This window comes from Triturus cristatus, chromosome 6 (genome assembly GCF_964204655.1).
Source record: "Triturus cristatus chromosome 6, aTriCri1.1, whole genome shotgun sequence".
Classification (NCBI taxonomy): Eukaryota; Metazoa; Chordata; class Amphibia; order Caudata; family Salamandridae; genus Triturus; species Triturus cristatus.
Window position 1 is genome coordinate 1,768,627,739 of NC_140589.1, and position 23,262 is coordinate 1,768,651,000.

General features: G+C 44.1%; 1 protein-coding gene across 1 annotated transcript in view; it reads left to right on the plus strand.

Annotated features, from left to right (window-relative positions):
• Nucleotides 1-20,572: 20,572 nt before the first annotated feature.
• Nucleotides 20,573-23,262, plus strand: part of KIF13B (kinesin family member 13B) — a 712,974-nt gene continuing 710,284 nt past the window's right edge. The window contains exon 1 of the mRNA XM_085613040.1: nt 20,573-20,688. Coding sequence (XP_085469166.1) covers nt 20,634-20,688 — 55 coding nt within the window. The 5' untranslated portion in view covers nt 20,573-20,633. The remainder of the gene's footprint in view (nt 20,689-23,262) is intronic.

Genomic DNA, 23,262 nt, shown 5'->3' on the forward strand with positions numbered 1-23,262 from the left:
CATGCAAGCAGTGCACTCCTACCCACTTTCACTGATAAAAGGCTCTTGTGAGCCACCCCAAGCTGGCGAGCTTCGGAACGCCTCCACGCTATGAGTGGGATTATACGTGAGAAAATTGGCAGTTTGTCCACCAACCCCAAAATATTCTCAACTGATGAAGGAGGAATCCCGAAACACTGGTGTCTAGAGGTACATTTTCAAAAGACGGCATTAGCTGAAAAATAATATGAACTTTGTGTGAAAAACTGAACTACAACTACCAAGACGGTATGGGGTAATGGCGCTGTTACATGCAAGCAGTGCGCTCCTACCCACTTTCACTGATAAAAGGCTCTTGTGAGCCACCCCAAGCTGGCGAGCTTCGGAACGCCTCCACGCTATGAGTGGGATTATACGTGAGAAAATTGGCAGTTTGTCCACCAACCCCACAATATTCTCTACTGATGAAGGAGGAATCCCGAAACACTGGTGTCTAGAGATACATTTTCAAAAGACGGCATTAGCTGAAAAATAATATGAACTTTGTGTGAAAAACTGAACTACAACTACCAAGACACTATGGGATTATGGCACTGTTACATGCAAGCAGTGCGCTCCTACCCACTTTCACTGATAAAAGGTTCTTGTGAGCCACCCCATGCTGACGAGCTTCAGAACGCCTCCACACTATGAGTGGGATTATACCTGAGAAAATTGGCAGTTTGTCCACCAACCCCAAAATAATCTCTACTGATGAGGGAGGAATCCCAAAACACTAGTGTCTAGAGATACGATTTAAAAAAACTGCATTAGCTGAAATACAATATGAACGTTGTATGAAAAACTGAACTACAACTACCAAGACGTCATGGGGTAATGGAGCTGTTACATGCAAGCAGTGCGCTCCTACCCACTTTCATTAATAAAAGGCTCTTTTGAACCACCCCCAAGCTGACGAGCTTTGGAACGATTGCACGCTATGAGTGGGATTATATCTCAGAAAATTGGTAGTTTATTTACCAACCCCAAAATATTCTCTACTGATGAAGGGTGAATCCCGAAACACTGGTGTCTAGAGATACGATTTCAAAAGACAGTATTAGCTGAAAAACAATATGAACTTTGTGTGAAAAACTGAACTACAACTACCAAGACGTTATGGGGTAATGGAGCTGTTACATGCAAGCAGTGCGCTCCTCCCCACTTTCACTGTTAAAAGGCTCTTGTGAGCCGCCCCCAAGCTGACAAGCTTTGGAACACCTAGACAGTATGAGTGGGATTATACCTGAGAAAATTGGCAGTTTGTCCACCAACCCCAAAATATTCTCTACTGTTGAGGGAGAAATCCCGAAACACTGGTGTCTAGAGATACGATTTAAAAAAACAGCATTAGCTGAAAAACAATATGAACTTTGTGTGAAAAACTGAACTAAAACTACCAAGACGTTATGGGGTAATGGAGCTGTTACATGCAAGCAGTGCGCTCCTCCCCACTTTCATTAATAAAAGGCTCTTATGAACCGCCCCCAAACTGACGAGCTTTGGAACGATTGCACGCTATGAGTGGGATTATATCTGAGAAAATTGGTAGTTTATTTACCAACCCCAAAATATTCTCTACTGATGAGGGATGAATCCCGAAACACTGGTGTCTAGAGATACGATTTCAAAAGACAGCAGTAGCTGAAAAATAATATGAACTTTGTGTGAAAAACTGAACTACAACTACCAAGACGCTATGGGTTAATGGCGCTGTTACATGCAAGCAGTGCGCTCCTACCCACTTTCACTGGTAAAAGGCTCTTGTGAGCCGCCCCCAAGCTGACAAGCTTTGGAACACCTGCACGCTATGAGTGGGATTATACCTGAGGAAATTGGCAGCATGTCTAGCAACCTAAAAATATTCTCTGCTGATGAGGGAGGAATCCCGAAACATTGGTGTGTAGAGATACGATTTCAAAAGACGGCATTAACTGAAAAATAATATGAACTTTGTGTGAAAAACTGAACTACAACTACCAAGACACTATGGGAGTATGGCACTGTTACATGCAAGCAGTGCGCTCCTACCCACTTTCACTGCTAACAGTTTCTTGTGAGCCACCCCATGCTGACGAGTTTCGGAACGCCTCCACGCTATTCGTGGGATTATACCTGAGAAAATTGGCAGTTTGTCCACCAACCCCAAAATATTCTCTACTGATGAGGGAGGAATCCTGAAACACTGGTGTCTAGAGATACGATTTAAAAAAAACAGCATTAGCTGAAAAACAATATGAACTTTTTGTGAAAAACTGAACTACAACTATCAAGAAGTTATGGGGTAATGGAGCTGTTACATGCAAGCAGTGCGCTCCTACCCACTTTCAATAATAAAAGGCTCTTATGAACCGCCCCCAAGCTGACAAGCTTTGGAACGATTGCACGCTATGAGTGGGATTATATCTGAGAAAATTGGTAGTTTATTTACCAACCCCAAAATATTCTCTACTGATGAAGGAGGAATCCCGAAACACTGGTGTCTAGAGATACGATTTCAAAAGACAGCATTAGCTGAAAAATAATATGAACTTTGTGTGAAAAACTGAACTACAACTACCAAGACGCTATGGGTTAATGGCGCTGTTACATGCAAGCAGTGCACTCCTACCCACTTTCACTGATGAAAGGCTCTTGTGAGCCACCCCAAGCTGGCGAGCTTCGGAACGCCTCCACGCTATGAGTGGGATTATACGTGAGAAAATTGGCAGTTTGTCCACCAACCCCAAAATATTCTCTACTGATGAAGGAGGAATCCCGAAACACTGGTGTCTAGAGATACATTTTCAAAAGACGGCATTAGCTGAAAAATAATATGAACTTTGTGTGAAAAACTGAACTACAACTACCAAGACACTATGGGATTATGGCACTGTTACATGCAAGCAGTGCGCTCCTACCCACTTTCACTGATAAAAGGCTCTTGTGAGCCACCCCAAGCTGGCGAGCTTCGGAACGCCTCCACGCTATGAGTGGGATTATACGTGAGAAAATTAGCAGTTTGTCCACCAACCCCACAATATTCTCTACTGATGAAGGAGGAATCCCGAAACACTGGTGTCTAGAGATACATTTTCAAAAGACGGCATTAGCTGAAAAATAATATGGACTTTGTGTGAAAAACTGAACTACAACTACCAAGACACTATGGGATTATGGCACTGTTACATGCAAGCAGTGCGCTCCTACCCACTTTCACTGATAAAAGGTTCTTGTGAGCCACCCCATGCTGACGAGCTTCAGAACGCCTCCACACTATGAGTGGGATTATACCTGAGAAAATTGGCAGTTTGTCCACCAACCCCAAAATAATCTCTACTGATGAGGGAGGAATCCCAAAACACTAGTGTCTAGAGATACGATTTAAAAAAACTGCATTAGCTGAAAAACAATATGAACGTTGTATGAAAAACTGAACTACAACTACCAAGACGTCATGGGGTAATGGAGCTGTTACATGCAAGCAGTGCGCTCCTACCCACTTTCATTAATAAAAGGCTCTTTTGAACCGCCCCCAAGCTGACGAGCTTTGGAACGACTGCACGCTATGAGTGGGATTATATCTGAGAAAATTGGTAGTTTATTTACCAACCCCAAAATATTCTCTACTGATGAAGGGTAAATCCCGAAACACTGGTGTCTAGAGATACGATTTCAAAAGACAGCATTAGCTGAAAAACAATATGAACTTTGTGTGAAAAACTGAACTACAACTTCCAAGACGTTATGGGGTAATGGAGCTGTTACATGCAAGCAGTGCGCTCCTCCCCACTTTCACTGTTAAAAGGCTCTTGTGAGCCGCCCCCAAGCTGACAAGCTTTGGAACGCCTAGACAGTATGAGTGGGATTATACCTGAGAAAATTGGCAGCATGTCTAGCAACCCCAAAATATTCTCTACTGATGAGGGAGGAATCCTGAAACACTGGTGTCTAGAGATACGATTTCAAAAGACGGCATTAACTGAAAAACAATATGAACTTTGTCTGAAAAACTGAACTACAACTACCAAGACAATATGGGATTATGGTACTGTTACATACAAGCAGTGCGCTCCTACCCACTTTCACTGATAAAAGGTTCTTGTGAGCCACCCCATGCTGACGAGCTGCAGAACGCCTCCACACTATGAGTGGGATTATACCTGAGAAAATTGGCAGTTTGTCCACCAACCCCAAAATATTCTCTACTGTTGAGGGAGGAATCCCGAAACACTGGTGTCTAGAGATACGATATAAAAAAACAGCATTAGCTGAAAAACAATATGAACTTTGTGTGAAAAACTGAACTACAACTACCAAGACGTTATGGGGTAATGGAGCTGTTACATGCAAGCAGTGCGCTCCTCCCCACTTTCATTAATAAAAGGCTCTTATGAACCGCCCCCAAACTGACGAGCTTTGGAACAATTGCACGCTATGAGTGGGATTATATCTGAGAAAATTGGTAGTTTATTTACCAACCCCAAAATATTCTCTACTGATGAGGGATGAATCCCGAAACACTGGTGTCTAGAGATACGATTTCAAAAGACAGCAGTAGCTGAAAAATAATATGAACTTTGTGTGAAAAACTGAACTACAACTACCAAGACGCTATGGGTTAATGGCGCTGTTACATGCAAGCAGTGCGCTCCTACCCACTTTCACTGTTAAAAGGCTCTTGTGAGCCGCCCCCAATCTGACAAGCTTTGGAACACCTGCACGCTATGAGTGGGATTATACCTGAGGAAATTGGCAGCATGTCTAGCAACCTCAAAATATTCTCTGCTGATGAGGGAGGAATCCCGAAACACTGGTATCTAGAGATATGATTTCAAAACACGGCATTAACTGAAAAATAATATGAACTTTCTGTGAAAAACTGAACTACAACTACCAGTAGCCTCTTGGGTGATGGCGCTGTTATATGCAAACAGTGTGCTCCTACCCACTTTCACTGATGAAAAGGCTCTTGTGAGCCCCCCCAAGCTTACAAGCTTTGGAACGCCTGCACGCTTTGAGTGGGATTATACCTCAGAAAATTGGCAGTATGTCCAGCAACCCCAAAATATTCTCTACTGATGAGGGAGGAATCCCGAAACCCTCGTGTCTAGTGATCCGAATTCAAAATACGGCATTAGCTGAAAAATAATATTAACTTTGTGTGAAAAACTGAACCTCAACTACCAAGAAGCTATGGGGTAATGGCACTGTTATATGCAAGCAGTGCGCTCCTACCCACTTTCACTGATAAAAGGTTCTTGTGTGCCGCCCCAAGCTGACGAGCTTCGGAACGCCTCCACGCTATGAGTGGGATTATACCTGAGAAAATTGGCAGTTTGTCCACCAACCCCAAAATATTCTCTACTGATGAGGGAGGAATCCCAAAATACTGGTGTCTAGAGATACATTTTCAAAAGACAGCATTAGCTGAAAAATAATATGAACTTTGTGGGAAAAACTGAACTACAACTACTACGACGCAATGGGGTAATGGCGCGCGCTGTTACATGCAAGCAGTACGCTCCTACCCACTTTCACTGATAAAAGGCTCTTGTGAGCCGCCTCAAAGCTGATGAGCTTTGGAAAGCCTGCACGCTATGAGTGGGATTACACCTGAGAAAATTGGCAGTATGTCCAGCAATCCCAAAATATTCTCTACTGATGAGGGAGGAATCCCGAAACATTGGTGTGTAGAGATACGATTTCAAAAGACGGCATTAACTGAAAAATAATATGAACTTTGTGTGAAAAACTGAACTACAACTACCAAGACACTATGGGAGTATGGCACTGTTACATGCAAGCAGCGCGCTCCTACCCACTTTCACTGCTAAAAGGTTCTTGTGAGCCACCCCATGCTGACGAGTTTCGGAACGCCTCCACGCTATGAGTGGGATTATACCTGAGAAAATTGGCAGTTTGTCCACCAAACCCAAAATATTCTCTACTGATGAGGGAGGAATCCCGAAACACTGGTGTCTAGAGATACGATTTAAAAAAACAGCATTAGCTGAAAAACAATATGAACTTTGTGTGAAAAACTGAACTACAACTACCAAGACATTATGGGGTAATGGAGCTGTTACATGCAAGCAGTGCGCTCCAACCCACTTTCATTAATAAAAGGCTCTTATGAACCCCCCCCCAAGCTGACAAGCTTTGGAACGATTGCACGCTATGAGTGGGATTATAGCTGAGAAAATTGGTAGTTTATTTACCAACCCCAAAATATTCTCTACTGATGAAGGAGGAATCCCGAAACACTGGTATCTAGAGATATGATTTCAAAAGACAGCATTAGCTGAAAAATAATATGAACTTTGTGTGAAAAACTGAACTACAACTACCAAGACGCTATGGGTTAATGGCGCTGTTAAATGCAAGCAGTGCACTCCTACCCACTTTCACTGATAAAAGGCTCTTGGGAGCCGCCCCGCAGCTGATGAGCTTTGGAAAGCCTGCACGCTATGAGTGGGATTATACCTGAGAAATATGGCAGCATGTCCAGCAACCCCAAAATATTATCTACTGATGAGGGAGGAATCCCGAAACATTGGTGTGTAGAGAAACGATTTCAAAAGACGGCATTAACTGAAAAATAATATGAACTTTGTGTGAAAAACTGAACTACAACTACCAAGACACTATGGGATTATGGCACTGTTACATGCAAGCAGTGCGCTCCTACCCACTTTTACTGATAAAAGGTTCTTGTGAGCCACCCCATGCTGACGAGCTTCGGAACGCCTCCACGCTATGAGTGGGATTATACCTGAGAAAATTTGCAGTTTGTCCACCAACCCCAAAATATTCTCAACTGATGAGGGAGGAATCCCGAAACCCTGGTGTCTAGAGATACGATTTCAAAAGACAGCATTAGCTGAAAAATAATATGAACGTTGTGTGAAAAACGGAACTACAACTACCAAGAAGGTATGGGGTAATGGCGCTGTTATATGCAAGCAGTATGCTCCTACCCACTTTCACTGATAAAAGGCTCTTGTGAGCCGCCCCGCAGCTGATGAGCTTTGGAAAGCCTGCACGCTATGAGTGGGATTATACCTGAGAAAATTGGCAGCATGTCCAGCAACCCCAAAATATTATCTACTGATGAGGGAGGAATCCCGAAACATTGGTGTGTAGAGATACGATTTCAAAAGACGGCATTAACTGAAAAATAATATGAACTTTGTGTGAAAAACTGAACTACAACTACCAAGACACTATGGGATTATGGCACTGTTACATGCAAGCAGTGCGCTCCTACCCACTTTCACTGATAAAAGGTTCTTGTGAGCCACCCCATGCTGACGAGCTTCGGAACGCCTCCACGCTATGAGTGGGATTATACCTGAGAAAATTGGCAGTTTGTCCACCAACCCCAAAATATTCTCTACTGATGAGGGAGGAATCCCAAAACACTGGTGTCTAGAGATACGATTTAAAAAAACTGCATGAGCTGAAAAACAATATGAACTTTGTGTGAAAAACTGAACTACAACTACCAAGACCTTATGGGGTAATGGAGCTGTTACATGCAAGCAGTGCGCTCCTACCCACTTTCATTAATAAAAGGCTCTTATGAACCGCCCCCAAGCTGACGAGTTTTGGAACGATTGCACGCTATGAGTGGGATTATATCTGAGAAAATTGGTAGTTTATTTACCAACCCCAAAATATTCCCAACGATGAAGGGTGAATCCCGAAACACTGGTGTCTAGAGATACGATTTCAAAAGACAGCATTAGCTGAAAAATAATATGAACTTTGTGTGAAAAACTGAACTACAACTACCAAGACGCTATGGGTTAATGGCTCTGTTACATGCAAGCAGTGCTCTCCTACCCACTTTCACTGTTAAAAGGCTCTTGTGAGCCACCCCCAAGCTGACAAGCTTTGGAACGCCTAGACGGTATGAGTGGGATTATACCTAAGAAAATTGGCAGCATGTCTAGCAACCCCAAAATATTCTCTACTGATGAGGGAGGAATCCTGAAACACTGGTGTCTAGAGATACGATTTCAAAAGACGGCATTAACTGAAAAATAATATGAACTTTGTGTGAAAAACTGAACTACAACTACCAAGACAATATGGGATTATGGCACTGTTACATACAAGCAGTGCGCTCCTACCCACTTTCACTGATAAAAGGTTCTTGTGAGCCACCCCATGCTGACGAGCTTCAGAACGCCTCCACGCTATGAGTGGGATTATACCTGAGAAAATTGGCAGTTTGTCCACCAACCCCAAAATATTCTCTACTGATGAGGGAGGAATCCCGAAACACTGGTGTCTAGAGATATGATTTCAAAACACGGCATTAACTGAAAAATAATATGAACTTTCTGTGAAAAACTGAACTACAACTACGAGGACCCTCTTGGGTAATGGCACTGTTATATGCAAACAGTGCGCTCCTACCCACTTTCACTGATGAAAAGGATCTTGTGAACCCCTCCAAGCTTACAAGCTTTGGAACGCGTGCACGCTTTGAGTGGGATTATACCTCAGAAAATTGGCAGTATGTCTAGCAACCCCAAAATATTCTCTACTGATGAGGGAGGAATCCCGAAACCCTTGTGTCTAGTGATCCGAATTCAAAAGACGGCATTAGCTGAAAAATAATATTAACTTTGTGTGAAAAACTGAACCTCAACTACCAAGAAGCTATGGGGTAATGGCACTGTTATATGCAAGCAGTGCGCTCCTACCCACTTTCACTGATAAAAGGTTCTTGTGTGCCGCCCCAAGCTGACGAGCTTTGGAACGCCTCCACGCTATGAGTGGGATTATACCTGAGAAAATTGGCAGTTTGTCCACCAACCCCAAAATATGCTCTACTGATGAGGGAGGAATCCCGAAATACTGGTGTCTAGAGATACATTTTCAAAAGACGGCATTAGCTGAAAAATAATATGAACTTTGTGTGAAAACTGAACTACAACTACCAAGACGGTATGGGGTAATGGCGCTGTTACATGCAAGCAGTGCGCTCCTACCCACTTTCACTGATAAAAGGCTCTTGTGAGCCGCCCCGAAGCTGATGAGCTTTGAAAAGCCTGCACGTTATGAGTGGGATTATACCTGAGAACATTGGCAGCATATCCAGCAACCCCAAAATATTCTCTACTGATGAGGGAGGAATCTCGAAACATTGATGTCTAGAGATACAATTTCTAAAGACGGCATTAGCTGAAAAATAATATGAACTTTGTGTGAAAAACTGAACTACAACTACCAAGACAATATGGGATTATGGTACTGTTACATACAAGCAGTGCGCTCCTACCCACTTTCACTGATAAAAGGTTTGTGTGAACCACCCCATGCTGACAAGCTTCAGAACGCCTCCACACTATGAGTGGAATTATACCTGAGAAAATTGGCAGTTTGTCCACCAACCCCAAAATATTCTCTACTGATGAGGGCGGAATCCCGAAACACTGGTGTCCAGAGATATGATTTATAAAAACAGCATTAGCTGAAAAACAATATGAACTTTGTGTGAAAAACTGAACTACAACTACCAAGACGTTATGGGGTAATGGAGCTGTTACATGCAAGCAGGGCCCTCCTACCCACTTTCATTAATAAAAGGCTCTTATGAACCGCCCCCAAGCGGACGAGCTTTGGAACGATTGCACGCTATGAGTGGGATTATATCTGAGAAAGTTGGTAGTTTATTTACCAACCCCAAAATATTCTCTACTGATGAGGGATGAATCCCGAAACACTGGTGTCTAGAGATACGATTTCAAAAGACAGCAGTAGCTGAAAAATATTATGAACTTTGTGTGAAAAACTGAACTACAACTACCAAGACAGTATGGGGCAATGGCGCTGTTATATGCAAGCAGTGCGCTCCTACCCACTTTCACTGTTAAAAGGCTCTTGTGAGCCGCCCCCAAGCTGACAAGCTTTGGAACGCCTAGACGGTATGAGTGGGATTATACCTGAGAAAATTGGCAGCATGTCTAGCAACCCCAAAATATTCTCTACTGATGAAGTTGTGTAAAGAACATTGAGAGTAATGTTTAAGTATATTCTTTTAGAATCATATTGTGGTTATTTCTCTTTCATTTCTTTTTTCTTTATGTTTCATAATATTTTGTTCAGAATATGGGATTCATATTTAAGGCAAGTCGAGGCTACTAAATGATTTATGGATTCATTTGGGAGAATAAATATCAACCCTGGAGTAGAATGCAGCTTCTTCTCCGTTTGATTTTGTCAGCCATTTGTTAATTAGCGTGGGTCCCCACTTATGTGTGTTTTGTATGTTACAGTATTAGTCTATGGACACGATGTGTCTCCCTATTTCAACAGAATGTTTCTGGGGATCTGTTTGTTGTGACGAGTAAATCTATGATCCCAATTCATAGCATTGTTTCACAATGTAACTAGCTTGGATCTTTTCAAGATAGCAACTATATGTAGCTGTTGTGGCAATATGAGAGCTTGACATAGGAAGTGCTATTCACAGGTCAATTTCATGCCAAGGGATTTCATTGTTCAATCCATCTCTATAAGTGGAGGGACGGAAAATCCAACGTTGTTCTTTTTGGAAAAGCATGTTCTCATTCCATTGATTTCTGGCTTCAAGAATAGTCCATTTGAGATCATCCGGGGGATGCAGTTTTTCTAAAAAATGACTACTCATTTTGGTAGAGCTTCTCTCATAGTGGATGTTGCTGCGGTGTTTGAGGATGCGTGTTTTCATTGGTCTGGTGGTCATTCCAATATATCGAAGTTTGCACGGACATTCTATCAAATAAATAAAATTCTTGTGTCGTGTAGTTCCTATAAACCTATATAGGATCTGCGTGTTTAGACAACATACACTGTAGGATTGGTGTACGGATTGATTCTAGTCACCTCTACCAGGTATGTAAGCCTGTATACCAGCTAGCTCACAGTGCCACTAGAAACCCCTCTTACCAAGGAGTAAATAGTTCTTGGCAACTATCGAATATGACAACCCTGATCCCTCAGGATCGTGGAAACAGTGCGATACTTTTCGCTCAGTCACTCATGCTCACTTTATCTCAGAGAGATACACAGAATAAACGGTGGGGACGTTTTTCAATAAGCATTTATTGAACCAGCGTCATTTTAATGTAAAATAGGTGTGCTGAAACAACCATTAGACAGAAACAGATATAAATTATTAGAAGCACTAACAGCGTAAAAGGATGGTAGATTTCTAAAACAATGTATATACAGGCAAGTATATAGTATACATGACAGTGTGTCGGATGTCCCCACCCTCCTACAGAAACAATGAGCAGGACTCACCTCCGTGCCCCAATTCTTTCCCTTTTTCTCAGCCCCCTGACGAGTACGGGAGAAGAGCATCTCAGACCGCGAGTATTCCGTCTATGGACTGGCCCTTTAAGGAGAATGAGGAAAGTGAAGACCCCGCCCCCTTCGGAGACGCCGTCCACGAACACAGAGCCATTTAACCCGGAAGAGGACGTCCATTGTGGAGGTGACGGGAACCAGGAAGCTGAGGACCCGGGTGTCGGAGGAGAGCGAAGCGCTGCTGGCAGAGCGGAGAGAGAAGTTCCTAAAGGCTACGAGGAGGACGCATCGCCCCGCTACGGCCTCGGAGGGTCGTGGCTCCAACAGGTGCGTTCCCGTTTCTATGGGCTGAGACGCGGGGAGGGGTTACGGGGTCCTATGGGGAGAACAGACGCTCAGGGGAGAACCCTTGAAAAGAGTGGGCTGCCGATTCCTGGGTCTACTCTCTGACCGCTCTCTCTGGTGTTGGGATCTACCCTTCCCTCACATTGTGGGTCCTGCTGTGCGTTATACCCCCCACACTACCCCCCCCCCCTTGGTTACACAAGATAGAGTGAGCCCTGCCTCATATTGGTCTCTTCATTTTCCCCTATATGTGGCGAGCCTGAAACGGAGAACGATACTAGGGGCCCAAGACTGACTACAAAAGAGGAAGAACTTCCCCAGCAGGCCACCGTACTTCTGAAGAATATCTACGGATGCACTAAAGTCCTTGTTCTTGTTGTAACACTAAATAAACACCCCCTTAAGCATCATCAACCTCGTCTGATCTCCTCCCTGACCCAGCTATTTCTGACACAGTAATAAATGTGTACTCCTACGATGCGACCCTAACTAGATGTACCTAAGTGTACCTAGCATGTATGTGGGTGTAAAGCCAAGAATCCCTCTAGGATAAAGTCAACCCTATTACCTGAAGTGAGAGACTGTGGGATCCCGTCTTGGTCTCGAGATGGACATCCCGCAAGGGATGCAAGACCACTGCGAGCTGGAGTGTCTGCATGCACAAACCTCAGCGTCTCGCGTCAGTGTGTCGGCATGGAAGTCCTTTTATCGTTTGACTACCTCAGCAAGATATGGTGTTTGTATACCCAAAGTGGTACCCTCAAGGGTTCTACCTTGCTGTGTCATGTCGGACTTAGGATGACGGAAGGAATTACTCTTGTACATAGTTATTATGCAGGAGATGGTAGTTCTGCTGAGTTTCCAAGAATCCTCATGCATGATGGATGAGGCTAGTTTTCAGGGAAAACCCCACGTCCTGTATGCAGTACCATAAATAGGTAAAAGGTGAGTCCCAAGAACCATTATGTAGTATAATGGTAGGGGAGAATATAGGTGAGAGGTTAGGTGACTACCTGAGCCTATATTGGAGTACCTATATGAAACATAACACTTGGTGTTGCAATTTGCATGGATTCTTTGGGTCCAGTCCTGTGTTGGAGTTATCATAATTGTCTTTGTTGGTTCTGTTAAGGGATAAATCCCACAGTTGCCACACGGGAAATGTCCTGTTACTGATGGTCGATCCCATAGAGTCCTTTGTTCTTGTTTTGATTTTGCTTTGGGTCTGGTGTGCACCAAAAGATCTTGTGGATTATTAGTATGTTTATACGCAGAACGTGGCTGGGGAATGTTCATAGTTCCAGAATTCACGATGCGCCAATGTTTCTGTATAAGTTTCTTGATCCTGTTGGAATTGGGTGTAAAAGTCGTGATGCATGTGATTGCGTCCTCTTTTTCTCTAATTCTGGGCTTAAGCAATGCTTCCCTTTGATTGTTTTTTGCCCTTTTGCGTGCCTTTTTGATGATCATTGGGGGTAGTGGAGAGTTTCCAAGTTCTTGCTTAGTGCTCTTGCTTATTTGTCACAATCCGTAGTTGCGCTGCCATTTCTGCATGAACGTAAAAATTGTCAGAATGGGAGATTGTCCCTCAAGGCTTTCGGATGGTGGCTGTCATACAATAGCAAATTATTGTAATCGGTTTGTTTTTTAAAAGTGGTAGTCGTGAGGTGTCCATTGTTGATATTGCTCAAGAGATCTAAGAAAGTGATTTCCTTATCTGAAACCGTTTTCGTGAATTTTAAGAAAGGGTTAAGCGATTTGATCAATTCATAAAAGGTTTCGCAGCTGTTGAGATCTCCACTCCAAAAGATGATAATGCCATCTATAAACCTGCGCCATAGTTTGATGTTTTCCTGGTAAGGGGTTGTGTTAAGAATGTGTTGGTGTTCAAACTCGGCCATGTACAGGCAGGCCAGGCTAGGGGCAATGGTACTCGCCATCGAATTGTCCTGGACCTGATGGAACAAGAGGTCTTGAAACTGAAAGAAATTCTCTCTCAGCGCGATGGCTGCACAATCGATTATAAAGTCCACATTTCACTTCGTAGGCATGTCTCTATAACAGTGAGTGTAGTTTCTTGAGTAATGTTAGGATATAGGGCTTCCACATCCTGGGTTATCAAAAATGTGACGTCATCAAGGTGGTCCCTCTCTGTGATCAGATTACGGACATCTCCGGTGTCCTTCAAGTATTTTGGAATTTTTTTCACGACCAGTTGTAGGAAATGATCAACAAATGTGCTCAATAGTTCCAAGTGAGATCTGATCCCTGATAAGATGGGTCTACCTGGTGGAGGTATAATTCCCTTATGTATTTTGGGTAAGGTATAGAAGTAGGGTGTCTTTCGGTTGGTATTTACCAGAAATTCAGCTTAATTTTTAGATATCCATCCTTGTGACTCAGCTGAGTTAACAAGGGTTTGAATTCTGATCAATAGTGCTGCTATTGGATCTGCAGTTATCTGACGATAGTATCTGTCATTGGATAGTTGCTGAATGCATTCCTGGTTGTAGTCACTGGTCTGAAGTATCACAATGGCTCCTCCTTTGTCAGCCAGTTTGATAGTGATCGAATCATCATTCGACAAGTTTCTGACTGCGGTCTCTTGCTGTGACGTCATGTTGTAGAAGGGTCTGTCAGTATTCAATTTATTCACATCCTTCATGACAGCTGTTCAAAAGTGGGGATTTTGCAGGGTGTCATCCCCTTGTGGGGATTAAACCTAGAAGGTGGGTGTAACTCTGAATCTCCTGTCTCAGGTAAGGTCTTGTCCCGGAAGTACACTCGAAGTCTTAGTTTCCTGAAGAAGTAATGTAGTTCTTTATTTGAATTAAAGATGTCTTCGCGTGGGGTAGGCACAAAGCCAAAACCCTTTTCCAGCACTTTTTGTTCTATGGGAGTGAGTGTTTTTGTAGACAGATTCACCACTAGTTTCGTAGGTTCGTCTTGCTCCTCAATTGCATTTGTGTTTGTGTCTGTTGTTCGGGTTGGTCCTGCCACTGTACTCGTTTGTATCACCCTCTTCATTTTCCTCTGCCCCAACCTCTTCCTAAAAAAGGGGAGTGGGGAAAGTTCTGTTGAAAAAATGGTGGTTGTGTTTGTTGTTGATGTAAATGGTAGATTGGATTCCAAACCAGCGAGGGTCCTAGGAAAGGGCCAGTAGGGTTCATTGGCAGTGGCATGTCTCTTTTACTCTTGTGGCTGCTCCAACTATCCCCATTGGAAGAGCTGCTGAAAGATCCTTGTTTACGGCAATAAGTTAGTAAAGCCATCTTCCAAAGAGCTGTTTCCCACTGATACTTGATAGTCTTGGTACACAGTCACTACCTTTAGCATAACATTGTTTCTATTGCTAGTCAAAAGTACTACAATTTGTTCCTGGAGGCATGCAGAAAATCAAGACTTGCTGATTTTGCAAGTCATTATTTACATTCTAAAGAATGTGGCTTCTTTAGCAAAAACATCACTCTGATACCAATGAAGCTATTCCCTGGGAAGAGACATTCTGACAGTGTCTAAACTATTCACCTCTTTCGATTGTAAATTTTGCTACCCAGTGAAAACCTATGGGGCCTTATTTATGGCATTTTGGCGTAAGGCAGTGCAGCAAGGCACCTTGCTGCCTGCCCTACTCCAAAGTGAAAGGGCAGCAATGCACCATATTTAAGCAACACTGTGCATTCCAGTCCTTTCTGCCTGCACTGGTGCCGTTTTGGCAGCCTATCTCCATTGCAGGCATTATTGTTTTTGTGCAGGAAGGATCACCTTCCTGCACAAAAACAATCCTACAAGGTGTTGTCCCCTTTCCATGTGTGCTGCAAAAAGCAGCACACGGAAAGAGGGAAAAACTAGGAGAAATTCACATATTTTTCTCATTACACCTCACCTCGGGAGGCTTACGGAGTTGACGTTTTCAGACGTTTACATCACTTTGTAAATCTGGGGCAGCGTCAAATACCATGGGTGTTATGTGAGATAACCCAACGCAATGCCCATGGAACGCCTCCGTGGCGCAGAGTAAGGCAATGCAGTGATTTGCTCTGCGTTGCCTTACTCATGATTTATGAGACCACTCAAAGCCACGCAGGGTGGTTTTGCGGGGCTCCATAAATCTTTAGTTTTCCTATTCTATATTACTCTTAGTTTTCCGAACATTAGTCCGGTTTGTGCCTATCGCTATAACTATGTGCAGTCATCAATGATTTATAGTGGATGTTGTTAGCCATTAGGGGGCTTATTTATGAGAGCCCTGCATCACTTTTTTTTTTTATAAACTTTTTATTGTTTTTGATAAAAAACAAAACAACAAGACACTTGAGTAGACATTTTGTTTGTATCATTCGACAATACAACATCCCAATTTACACCACGGACAGAAACAACATATCGGTAATGTAGTCCATGGCCGGCTTCAACCGTTCCCATTGCCGCCCCCACATCTACTGCATCAATCTGAATCAGAGGTGTCATCATGTGGCGTCGGTGGTGGGTCACATATGCCTCCCCTGAATTTGTTCCATGCCCCCCATACCTTATCCCACTTGCGGGGGCCCTGCATCACTTTTAAACCACGTAAAGTGACGCAGAGCTCTCATAAATAAATAAATATAATAAATTTAGTGTTATAGCGATAGGCACAAACCTGACTAATATTCGAAAAGTAAGGGTAATATAGAATATGTATAAGTGAATCCCCGATATTTTACACAATGAATATATGAAATAAAACTTTCAACTCTTACTCTGTTAGAAGCATGGCAATTTGGGATTCGCGCCTATTGATTTTGCATCACTTGTAGATCTAGCTATTGCGTGCAAACACAGATATGAAAACTATACGTGTATGGTTCGGGCATTAAAGCTAAGCCTATTGGCTTTACAAATGCTTTTTAGGTCTCGCCTAGGCAGCGCTTGCGCTGTCTCTTCGAGACATGCTGTATTGAGGTATGGACTTGAAGCTCCTCCCATTCTCCGCCCATATTTTTAATTGGCAGATTTGATTGTTCTTTGTAACTGTTGGCTTTTGATTTGTTAATAGGCTTATTAGTCCCTCGTTGGTACCGCCCTGCTTTGCATATAACTGGGTCTGAACTGAGCTGGCGAAGTGAGCTAAAGAATGATGATGGATTCAACCCAGATCTGTGACTGGGGGTGAATGTCTGAAAAGTTTCAGCGCTCTGTCCATCATCTCCTTGTGTTTGCTCTGTTGTTACCTCCCATCAGGACTGGCCCTCTTACTTGTGTTGTTACTCAGTTTGTTTCACTTACTGTCTGTGAGCACTATTTTCTTAAATTAATTTCTCCTAGCTGCTGTTGAAGATAGGACACGCGCTCCCACTTCATGCTTTAGAACTACAAGACGCTTATGTGCACTCATGGGATTATTTTTATAGCTTCCACAGTGGGTACGTTTAACAAGGCTGTTTACGATTATGTGCGCTCTTGGGATGGGTCAGGAGACGAGGGCTGGGGCTTTGAAGGTGTCTGTTTACAGCGCAGGGCTCTTGTTCTTGATGAGGGTTCAGCATGCCCAATGCTTCAGCTGTACAACTGTAAAAAGTACTCCGCTGGCTCCCTAAAATGTGCACGCTTATCTGTAATAGAACTGGATTTATTCAATGTTCCACAGCGGGTGGGTTCGAGGTGGCTCTAGCAAGCAGTGTTTGGTACATCAAACTGACTTCAGCCACCCGTACTGTACCTTCGTTTTCAACATATCACTGCTCCAGTGCTAGCAGGGAAGACACGCCTACTCCTCAACTTCAGACTACTCTCATTTGTATTAAACTGGTCAGGCTCCATTCTGATTTTAATGTACCTCTCGTCATTATCGTATTATTTTAAAGTGAGGGATTTTCTTTTTATATTGCAGGTAAAGGTGCTGAATTTGTTCTTCTTGTGATGCACGTACACATGGAGACGCACATGGTGTGATCGTGAAGTGCTTCCTTTTGCATAAATATGCTGTAATCATGACTATTTTCTTATAAACTCTCTTTATGCTTCCCCACACCGACCTCCTGTATTGTCTCTGCCCCACAGTCCTTCGTGATTTCAGCCCTGTTACCCCCCAGCCACACTGGCTGCTCTTGAAAAGGGCAGGACACCTGCTTTTAACTGTTCCTGTCCTACTGACCCCGTACCGGACTCACTGACCCCGTCTGTCTTCTGTTCCTTCCTGATATGGAGGTCCACACATGGTACGGGGAGGCACTTTATTTCCCCTAAGCCTCGCTCCCACTTCTTACCTCTACGGTTCCCCTAAATCCGTGGGCATCCCAATCCCCCCCTGTGCCCCACACACACACAGTCTGTGCGTATACTGTGAGCATCCACCCAGGGCTCTAGTGTGTCCCTGCGTGCCTCCATAGACAGCCACCTCTTCCTGGTTCTCCCACTTCTCCACTTCTGTTTCACCCCCACATGGGCTTCATGGGATTGGGCTTCCCAGCACCCCCGCTGCTCTCACAAGAAACGGAGCTCTGGATGGAAACACAACTGCAACACACCCTTGAAAAGTCACTTCCTGTTCCCTCCAAGAAGCCAACAAGGGGCCCTTCCTGCCAGCTTCAGCCATGCCCCAGGCCACCTTGACTCCCAGAGGACATCAAACCTTGGCTGCTCCAAGCACACGGCTGCCACTGTCAGTGCGAGTCACACAGTGCTGGAGTCAAGGCGCTTCATAGAGCTGCTACATGGAACTCGCTGAGGCGTGATCACAAGCTCTCAGCATCACACTCACCACAGACACGTTTGCACAGTCGTCACACTAAGCAAGACTCACTGCGAGGCACACAGCGCCTGAGTTAAAGAGCTTCATTTCAGATGTAACTTCAGAGCTGATGTATGGAGCTCGCTGATGCATGACCACCAGCTTTGACCATCACACTCACCACCGACGTGTTTGCACACTTGTCACACCAAGCAAGGCTCACTGGGAGGCAAACAGCTCTGGAGTCAAGGCGCTTCATAGAGCTGCTGCATGGAGCTCGCTGAGGCATGATCACATGCTCTGAGCATCACACTCACCACCGAAGTGTTTGCACAGTTGTCACACCAAGCAACATTCTACCTACCATAGTGTGTGCTACAGCCCAGAGATACACGCTTCTGACCACATATGTACCTTCCTGCCAGTTCATAGAACCTGATGCCCATGCATGTATACCCCTGTCTGCGCATGCATGCTACTGTCTGCCTATTCATGTCCTGACAGTAAATATTTACTCCTGTCTGCGCATGCGTGCCCTTGTCCATCATACATGCATGCCTACAGATACATGCCTCTGCCCACCCCCTGCTTATAAACTGCAATAAACGCACGCTCCTGTCTGTATATGAATGACCCTTCCTGTACATGCATGCACCTGCCTACATGCGTGCACCTGTTTCTAACATGCATGCTCTTGCATGAACACAAGTGCACCAGCCTCTATGTGCGTACAGCTGCCTCTATGTGCGTACACCTGCCTCTACGTGCGAGCACCTGCCTCTAAATGCACATTCTTGCCTCCATACGTGTGCACCTGCCTTTCAATGTGTGTACCTGCCTCTACATGCATGTTCTTGCCTGTACATGCATGCAGCTGCCTCTACATGCATGCTCTTGCATGCACATGCGTGCACCTGCCTCAATATGCGTGCACCTGCCTTGACATGCATTTTCTTGCATACAAATGTGTGCACCTTTCTCTACATGCATGTTCTTGCCTGCACATGCACGCAGCTGCCTTCACATGTGTGCACCTACCTTTGCATGCATGTTCTTGCCTGGACATGCATGCAGCTGCCTCTACATGCATGGTTTTGCATGTACATGCGTGCACCTGCCTCTACATGCCTGTTCTTGCCTGCACGTGCATGCAGCTGCCTCTACATACATAGTCTAGTCTGCACAAGGACCCCCACCCCCTATCCAGACCCGTAATTTCCCATCGGAAAAGGCCACAGCAGTGAAAGCACCGTGCTATATAAAAACATAGAACACCTTTCCCTATTTCATATGTGAGTAGCTGAGATATAAATATATATTTTCCTTTGATTTTGGTTCTTGTAGTCTTGAACCTGTAATGGGCAAAACCGACTGCAAGTACCAGAAAGAACAAGCAATTGCAATGCAGTAGGTCTCGGATTTGCAAGAGTTTGAGCTATTGGCATTGTAAATGACAGCCTGCAAGCGGTACGTAAACACGCACTTTGTACTTATAGTCCTTGCTTAATGGCAGTAAAAGAGGGGCTATAAGTACAAAGTGCTTGTTTACTCACCACTTACAGGGTTTCAAAACACATAAATAAAAGGCATTGTCATTTACAATGCCAATAGCTCAAAGTGCTTATTTTTTTTACTGAAGCTGCTCAGCTTTAGCAAACAAGCATGTTTTTACTTTTTGCAAATCCGGAATAAAATCGGCAAAAAGTGGCAAAGCAAATAGGTCTACACTGACATAGTCAAAAGGCGGGACTATTGGATTTGTCAATGCTTATTTCCAATACTTCTCATACCACCTATAATCCCTTTGCGATTCCATATCGTTGGCTGCCCCATCATCATCATCAAGATGAACATCCTGTTGAGAAATATGCAGGTACCCATCTGCCCGAGGGGCAAAAACCATTTGTTCAGTTCTAATTTTGTCTGTAATAGATAATTCATTTGATGAAGTAAGTTTTTCTTTGTTTGAAAGAATTCTATTTTAGTTTGTCGAGTTAGGTTTTTAGGAAACTATCCCATTCCAAAATGGCCGCCACATTTGACACCGCTGCTTTCTTAAGAGAGCGGTCGATACCCCGTGACGACAGATCGTATTACAGAGAGCGTCTTGTCTCTTTGCATAACCCGCCCCTGATCGGTGACGTCCCTCTCTCAAGACCACGCCTCTCACCTCTGGCCCCGCCCACTCTTGTTCTCGCGCTCCGGGTGGGTTTTCTCCATCCCAGAAGGAGACGGAAGCCGAGGGGGTGGAAAGAAGACAGCGGGGACGAGGATGAGCGGCTCCAACGTGAAAGTGGCGGTGCGGCTCCGTCCCATGAACAAGCGAGGTGAGCGGAGCTCCTTCGGGGAGGCAGGCAGCAGCCCGCACCCCTGGTTGAAAACTCTTGGAAGCTCCCAGGGTGGCAGGGCAAGGTGCAGCCCGGCACTGACAGCTCGGACTGACTGCAGGCGGGGGAGCTGGGAGTGAGCTCGCTCTACCTGCCGGCACCTGGGCGTGCAGCCCAGGGAGAACTGGCTTCGAGTGCTGGAGAAGGCGGGGGTGTTTCCAGGCTGGACGTCCCTGCTGCTGGGACATACTTGGCAGCTAGTTTAGAATGAGAGTAAACATTGACAATAACTTTTAACACTCCGCAACTCGTTTTTAAGGAAGCACCGCTTCTTCCCTGGGACACGCATTGTCTTATCTGACGAGAACGGCACAGCTCGGAATGTTTTGGGGGGCAAGTACAACTTTACTGTTTCTTCCCAAAAACTTTCCCAGCCAAACACGGACCCACCACTTATCATAATGAAGAAGGTATACTCTCTTCCTCCTTCAATATAAGGCACACCTCCCCCCTCCTACAACATCACACCCCGCCCCTTTTTCTTCAGGGGGAAGACATCCTTCTTTAACTACGATTCTGTCTTCCACAGTCCAACAGAACGTGCATACCACCTCACCTTATGCAATACAAACCACCAGCTGGTACAGGTTAAACACGTTTTGACAAAGTAACAGCGTAAAATTATTTAAACCTCACTGTCTTGCCAACAGTGGTAGTTTCAGTTTCCATGTTTTATACACTGTGTCTTTTTGATAATGAGTGCAGATTTGTTTAATTGGGTCTTTTGACAGAGTTTTCCTACTTCACTTGTAACTGCAAATACTTGATTTTCTTTTCGGTTTATGGGGAAATAGATGGGCCAAGTGTACGTTGGACAGTGCAGAAGAAAGTGTTTCTGTTTCTCCAAAGTCTACCTTGACAACTTGTAACCACTATGCATTTGTGGTCTGATCTGTGCTGGTATTCGGTATTTATGCTGTCAGTTTTTGACCAGTGAAGTATTCTTCAATGGCGGCTAATGGTTCTTGCAAGTGTTCTGTTGCATTCTAACTTGTTGTCTGAAGTGTCTCCAAATAAAATTTGTAGTGCTTCTTTTGGGCTGGTTGTATGCCAGAGGGAAGGCCTCCTAATTAAGGATTCTCTGTGATTGCTCCAGAGGGAGTCTGCAGCTGCGAGGGCGTGTTTGTTTACTTTCAACACTTGGTCGTGGAGGACGTTTCGTTGCTTTCTTGATGTAGCACCATAGTTTTTTAAAAACCTTTATAAGCTGTTTAATTATACGCGCAGAAAAAAAAATCCCCACAGCAAAACTCCAACAGTACCAGAATTTTAACACGCAGTTGTGGATATTTAGCAGCTGAAGACACCCTCTTATTTCTGCTCAACAACCTTTAATTTGGCAGTTTCTGTTTCAACTTAGAACTTACTTCAGAATTGGAGATATAGAGTTTTTAGTTGTAGATTGCTCACCGCATTTACACGTTTTAAAGGTAGCACTATTGCCCACCGGGGTTTACCCTTTTATCCTTCAGGATATGCACTCCCTCCTGAGGACACCCATTACCTCCTTCTATTCAAATCAATGCCATACAACACAGATATATCGCTCTAATGTCATTCTTCTGTGTCAGCAAGAATTCAATGCATGCATGCATTTATCCCACCAACCATTTGCATTAACTCATGTATCCTGTCTAATGATCACATCAAACGCCTTTTGATTTAATCTACTGCCAAGAAACTTCAGTAAATGCATGGAATTGTTTCCTTGAGGACGCACAGCTAATCCCAATAACAAACAACCAACAACCAGTGGATTAACTACTAACCTTACTTTCCACAGTACATGCGCTTCAATTTGTTGTCAGGGTAGGTTAGTGCTATAAAAGTGCAATTACAATACAATGCCTTACTCTAGTATTGTGATTCACCAGCAGTATTTAACACCTGGGTGTATCTACATAAAGTACTAAAGTGGGGGGAATTCTGGAAAATAAAATCCTATTCAGCGTAATTAAAGGGACAGCAAAATGTACGTTTTCGTGTGTCGCTGTTCATAGTTAAGGAAGTGTGATAATACAGCTGCTGCTCTTACACAGTTGTATCTTACTATACAGGGCATATGCTTCGTTTACACAAAGGTTGCAAAGTAAACTTAAATTACCCTTGACACCACATTTGAGTGAGAAATGTGGCCTAACATTCCAACTGTTGTCTTTTGCTTCACCCTGTTTAATTTAGAACATTCTCCACTCTGAGTGCCATGTACTATTAGATTTACAGCCCTTCTTCCTCAGGCTGTGCTGGCATTTAATGACGGGTTATCCCTATCCAGAGACCTAGAACAGCATGTAAAGTGCTTATACAGTGCACATCGCTTTTTATATGGGTTCTCTGTAGTTGACCAAGAGTTTTTACAAATACCAGACTCCTTGGTCCTCGTGTAATCGATTGCAGAGGACGGGAAGCTCCGTTGGCCTGTCCAGCATGTGACCTGAGGATTATACACAGATGTCAGCCTTGCCTGGCTGCCGCGCTGAACTATCTGGCAATCTGTTAAATGTGACGCACTGC